The 6,836-nt window shown below is 39.6% G+C and overlaps 1 protein-coding gene across 1 annotated transcript; it reads left to right on the top strand.

Moving 5' to 3' along the window:
* Positions 1–5,321: 5,321 nt before the first annotated feature.
* Positions 5,322–5,963, top strand: LOC145818608 (uncharacterized). Its single transcript, XM_082912913.1, has one exon. It carries the CDS (start codon positions 5,322–5,324, stop codon positions 5,961–5,963), a length of 642 nt encoding a protein of 213 aa, XP_082769039.1.
* The last annotated feature ends 873 nt before the right edge of the window (positions 5,964–6,836 follow it).

Raw genomic sequence — 6,836 nt, forward strand, 5'->3', positions numbered from 1 at the left:
TAATGGATTTTAATTGCCTTGAAAAATTATACTTTCATTTGGGTTTAAAGTTCTATGTGTGGTGGAGAGGATCACCACTTATATAATTTTGAACAAACAAATAAAAACAAAAGATCACAGAACATTACTCAAAAAAGGAAACCCAATTCACACATTTATCAAAATCACCCAAATCATTTATCAGAGCACTAATCATATTTGAAACACTTCATTTGGTTCACTGGAATGAGATGAAATGAAATGAAATGGTTATTCCTTACACTTCCGTATGGAATGATGCCTTCAAGCTGATAAGTTAGTTTGGTCTGCCACAAAATCAGGTGACTCCCCAGGATTGCCACTATGAGATATTGTTCTTTTTGTGTGAAAATAATAAATATTGTAAATTTAAATAATAATTATAAAAAAAAAGACAATTTACATGACCAAAATTAGGGACATTATCCACAGTTTAGGACGTCGTTGCAGGTTAGTAGTGCTCAAACCTAAAATACATAAGTCAGGTGACCAAAATACATAAGAGTAATACATAACCAAATGAAGTAAGCAACTTTTAAATATCCAATTGAAACAACATATAACTAAAAAAAGAAAAAACTAAAAATGAATTTCAGGATTTTAAATACAACACATAATAAAAAAATCCAATCACTATACACAAACCCAATATACATTACACTTTTTCTTATAATGAAATCAAATACAACAAATACAACAAACCCAAGCAAACCCAACCACAAACCCAGTATACACAAACCCAATCAAATACACACATAATAAAAAATCAAAAACGCAATACACATTAAACTAAAAAGAACTGTTAACAGATTGGTGGGGATGGAAAAAAAAAAAAAAAAAACAAAAACAAAACAACCTAAGATGAATCGCTTACCTGTTATAGGTTTGTGGAGAGAGAAGAGGGCCCAATCCACCTAATTGTGATCAAAATAAAGAAAATTTCCCCCAAAATCACTCTTCCACACACCAACAATGGTGATTAGTCTTGAAGAGGGAGGGGTTGTAGTAGTGGTGAGACGAAGGGTGCTCCCAATGGCTGAGGCGGTGGCTGGTCGGTTGAGAATGAGGTTCAAAATTTGAAATCTCTGGAATTAAGAGAGAGAGAGAGAGAGAAGCTAGACAAAAGTGAAGAGAGAGAAGACAAAAGTCCTCCTCTATATAGATATTATATATCTCAGCCAAGCCCTCCAAATAATCTCACCCCTTCATTCTTAAAACCAAAAACAATCTTAGCCATCCACCTAGACAAATGTCCCATCAAGTTTCATTCTTAATTAGTTAAGTTTTAAAGATAACTAAATCAAAAGTAGCTTTTCAAAAGTTAGTTTCTGTGTTATATTTTTATTATTATTTTAGTAATTTTGTAAGGTAGAAAATTGTTATAATCAGAAAAAAGATAAAATCACCCTAGAATGGGAATAAAGTTTTGCTAGCTCCTTAGTTACAAAAATTGGCCACATATGTATGCATATAAGGATATGCATGTATATATATATATATAGATAAATAAATAGATAGCAGAAACCAATTAGGCCTAGCATAGTTGGCCACCATGCCTTTCTTAGGGCTTAATCCCAAGGAGATCATGGGTTCAATTCCCCTTATGGGGTTGAATTAAGGGAGTACAAGCACTTAAGTGTTTTGCCAAGGGTGAGAAGATTTTCTCCCATAAGTGTTAATCTAATAACTAACATTTGCCGATCAAAAAACAAAGAAGAAGAAGATAGATAGCAGAGAGGTGAGGGAGGGAGTATGGGAGAGGGATGGTGACAGAAATAGGGCGGAGGAAAAGTGGGAAAGAAGTTGAGCAAGTTGGGTTGGTTTTGATACATAAAATGCTACGTTTCAGTCCAATAAAAATTTGAGAAAAAATAAAATAAAATTACTAAAATTCTCAAAATTTAATACTAAATAATAAAATAGTGTAAAATATTTTTTTGAATAAATTTTTAGTATGAAAAATATACAGACTATTAAATTCAAAATACTCTGAATAATTATCCAAAATTCTGAAAAACATATTATTTTTAGAGCAAACTTCACTTTACTCCCTGTGGTTTGGGTCATGTGCGGTTTATCTCCATAATATTTGGAAATGACCACATAACAACCCCCCCGTGGTTTATAAACTGAAGTGCACAGTTAGGTTCGTTAACGATTTAATGAAAAAGACTAAAATACCCTTGTATTTTCATCATTTGTGCTGGACGACAAAGTGTAGTTTAACCCCTTATGCTTTATTCCATGTGCAATTTGCCCCCTTGAAATTTGAAAATGAGCATATAACTCTCTTATGTCTGCCATGTGTTTCACACTTGTTGTTAAATTGAATGGAATGTTTAACTATACACTTCAATCTACAAATCATGTGGGAATTATGTGGTCATTTTCAAACGTTAGGCGGATAACCTGCATATTGCCCAAACTGCAAAGGATAAAGTCAAATTTGCCTTTATTTTTATTATATAAAAATACAAGATTTTACATGAAAACACATTTTTTGTGTTTTCAAACATTTCACAAATTTTGACATAAATATTATGCTTTTGTAAACGAAAATAATATTCCGAACAAGTTTTTATTTTCAATTTTCATAAAAAATGAAAACAAAAACAGAAAATAGGAAACATAAACGTTAACAAACGACTTAATTTTTTGTTTTTCATGTTTTATTTTTATTAAAAAAATGAAATTTTCATTAAAAAATTTAATTTTTAAATACATTTAATCTAAATGTACTTGAAAAGTAAACTATTTTTGAAGAAATTTTTAAAAAAACTTAATAAAATACGAAAATATACTTAATTTCTGCATACGAAAATATACTTGTTATGGCTTTTTGATATTTTGGCTATTTTAGCCTAGGGCTAAAAAGCCTCGTTTGAAAGAGCTTGTTGGCTTTTTTGACTTTTTGTAAGAGAAAGAATGTAATGATTATGGATTGGATGTGATATTTTGTCTTATTGGGCTAAAAAGCCTATTTTGTATTTTTGTGGCTAAAATAGTCCCAAACCTACCCAACCCATTCTTCCCAAACGAAGCCCTAGAAGGACTTCTTGAATTCTATCATTGAAGACATTATTTTATTTACGGGTAATGCTATGATACACATCCTCAAAAAGGTATGTATCATATGCAAGTTATGACATTTATGGAGTTAATCATCACAAATTTCATAACTCACTCCTATGGGAGTTATAACTATAAAAAAAAAAAAAATAATAATCGAATTACAACCAAATACCATATAAGATATAACCAAAATGCTTTTGGAGCATAACAAAAGCAAAGCTAAAGAGAAGAGGTTTATTACCTAATAAAAGAGAGCAAAAATTACAAAAAATGGTCCTCCAAGAAAATCCGTAATGTTTAGTCCTTTTATAATGTACTATCCCGGGTACATTATAATGTTTAGTCCTCCAAGAAAATCCTGACTTGAATCCACTGGTACAGATGTCTCGACACACTTTCAGGCATATAAATTGATGGGTTATATTGTTGTTTAGTCAGTCAAATCGATATCTTGGATGTTTAATGTGTATTGCTTTGAAATTTTTTTGTTTCAGGCATAAGGAAGTGTGGGAGCCGAATATTTGGCAATGCTGGGAAGAGCGTACTCTACAGAACAGACACTATTCGACGTTACCTGGCACGCTTAGGAGGCCGAATACAATAGATAGGCCGGATAAGCGTAAATCCATGGAGCCGAATATGAGAGAGGACAATAAGTAACGAGTAGGCCCTGGCCTTGAGGCCCAGTAAACGAGTATAAATACAGGAACTATAGAGAAGGGTAAGGATCTCTCCTTGTTTAACTTAGAATACAAGTAACCTAGAACTTGAGACTGACTTGTCCGTCGGAGTGCTAATTCCGGCATTCACGTCGGAGTGTTTATTTCCTTTCAGGTGACTATCTGAGGAACCCAAGCGTCTCCTAGGATCCGAAGGGTATTTCCAAACCACTATCCCCACAATTGGCGCTGTTTGTGGGAATACTCGAATATATCCATGGAAGGTGTAACCGAAGATCCTCCGGTAGCCACTGACGAGGTTACACAGAGGGATGACCTTACTCCAACAAATATGCTCGGAAAGGAAACCATTGCTGCAAGACGCGCTTTGAACTTCGACTCACCAACGACTTCAGCGCAAGAGACAATGCAAGCAATTATGAAACAAGCAAAGCAGAATGAACAGAGGCTGGAGAATATGATCGTTGAAAATGAACGTCTCCGTCAAGATTTGGCCCTGGAAGTAACGAAATCCAGAGAAGCCGCGCGCCAAGATCCCGAACGACCTCCAAGGGTAGGTGAACAACGACCTCGAGCCCGACCAAGGGACACCGATAGTGACTCCAACTCATTATCCACGGAGCCCGACAAGAAAGGACGATCCGAAACCTCCAGCTCCTCCGAAAAAAGTCTACGAACAGGGAATAAGCGCAGGAGAAACAGTTCGGATGAAGAAGATCAGCACGATCCCTTTGTCTGACGGATTGCAAGGGCAATTCTGCCCAAGAAGTTCAAAGCTCCGTCATTTACCCTCTATGATGGAAAATCAGACCCCACCGATCACATCCGTCACTACAAGCAAGCTATGACATTGCATGCAGACAACGAGACCCTCATGTGTCGAATATTCCCCAGCGGCTTAGGACCTCTGGCAATTAGGTGGTATTACAAACTGGAGCCAGCTTCGGTCAAAAGCTTCCATCAATTACAGAGGTCCTTTAGGGCCAGATTCATCACCAACGAGGTCTAGCCGAAACAAGCAGACTCTCTCTGGGCGATGCAAATTCAACCTAAAGAAATACTAAGAGCGTATTCGGCACGCTATTGGGAATACTTTAATCTTGTTGACGACGCTTGCAATGACTCCATGGCCACCACCACCTTCAAAATGGGATTGCAACCAGACAGTGCCCTCCGCAGTTCCTTGACCAGAAGACCCTTCAAAACGGTCTGGGGGTTGATGAAGAAAGTTGAAGAATACTGCAAGGTAGAGGACGATGCCTTGCGGGTTAAAGCCGGACGCGTATCTAGTAAACGGCATCCCCTGAAATTGCTCAGCCAATAAGTTCTGTACCGCCTCAAAGCCCAGAACCACAGCAGTGGGGTAAACGAGATAAAAGGCGGGGTTCTCGCCGATCGAACGATCAGTGCTCTCACCGAACGGATGAACTGCTGCAAGTCGACAGCAGGCGCACGTGACATACCGACAAAAAATATACGGAACTGACAGAACTGATCAATGCGGTAATGTCCAAAATCCAACATCTCCCGTTCTTCAAATGGCCGTCGAAGATGGTAGGCCCTCCTGACACACGAAGGCGGGATAAGCGTTGCGAGTATCACAAAGATCATGGCCACGAAACTAAAAGTTACTACGCATTAAAGGATCACCTGGAGAAACTGGTGCAAGATGGCTGGCTGCAACAATACGTAAGAAAAGGCAACCCAACCAAGGCACTAGCTTTAAGACAAGATTCACCTCCACTTGGCGTGATCCATATGATATACAGCCTGCCAGCACCTCTAACCGTGCACACAAATCAATCGCATCCAGTCCCCCGAGAGCAACATACTCCAACCAAACGGCCCAAAAAAGCTCCGAGTATTGCCTTCAACGATTCTGATCTTGTCGGCATGACAATCTCCCGCATTGATCCGTTGATCATCAGATTACGTGTAAACCAGTTTACCGTCAAACGCATTCTCGTAGATCCAGGGAGTACATTGGAGGTTATGTATTATGAGACCCTCATCAAACTCGGCTTCAACAAGTCAGATCTGTCTCCGGCGCCTTATTCGTTATTTGGCTTCAACACGAATCCAGAGTACCCGTTGGGGAAGATCACACTACCCGTTCAAGCGGGCTCCAGAACAGTCAAAGTTGAATTCTTGGTCGTAAAGCTTCCTTCGCCGTATAATGTCATCATGGGGTGAATCTAGTTGCATATCATGCAAGACGTACTGAGCACCTATCATTAGCTTATGCGCTTCCCGACAGCCCGTGGCATTGAAGAGATCCGTGGCTACCGGCAGTCAGCATGAACAGTTTTATGAAAGTTCTATCACTGACCCGACTTGTGGGCTTTGATACTTGTATTTAGCTGACTTTTGCAATGAAAAGCCTCATCTTTTTCCATCGCGTAATTCACTTCCCATTAGTGTCAATAAGTCTTCGGATTCAGAGCCCCCTTCGGTGCAGAACACGTTGGGGCCGATTAAGTCTCCGGATTCGGAGCGCCCTTCGTGGATATCATGATTGGCTCAAATAAGCCTCCGGATTCGGAGAGCCCTTCGGTGCATGACACCTTAAGGCTGATTAAGTCTTCAGATTCGGAGCGCCCTTCGTGGATATCACGATTGGTTCAAATAAGCCTCCGGATTCGGAGCGCCCTTCGGTGCATGACACCTTAGGGCCGATTAAGTCTCCGGATTCGGAGCGCCCTTCGTGGATATCACGATTGGCTCAAATAAGCCTCCGGATTCGGAGTGCCCTTCGGTGCATGACACCTTAGGGCCGATTAAGTCTCCGGATTCGGAGCGCCCTTCGTGGATATCACGATTGGCTCAAATAAGCCTCCGGATTCCGAGCGCCCTTCGGTGCATGACACCTTAGGGCCGATTAAGTCTCCGGATTCGGAGTGCCCTTCGTGGATATCACGATTGGCTCAAATAAGCCTCCAGATTCAGAGCGTCCTTTGCTGCATGACACCTTAAGACCGATTAAGTCTTTGGATTCGGAGCGCCCTTCGTGGATATCACGATTGGCTCAAATAAGCTTCCGGATTCGGAGTGCCCTTCGGTGCATGA

This window comes from Camellia sinensis, chromosome 2 (genome assembly GCF_055761805.1).
Source record: "Camellia sinensis isolate YWXY chromosome 2, ASM5576180v1, whole genome shotgun sequence".
In the NCBI taxonomy this organism is placed as follows: domain Eukaryota; kingdom Viridiplantae; phylum Streptophyta; class Magnoliopsida; order Ericales; family Theaceae; genus Camellia; species Camellia sinensis.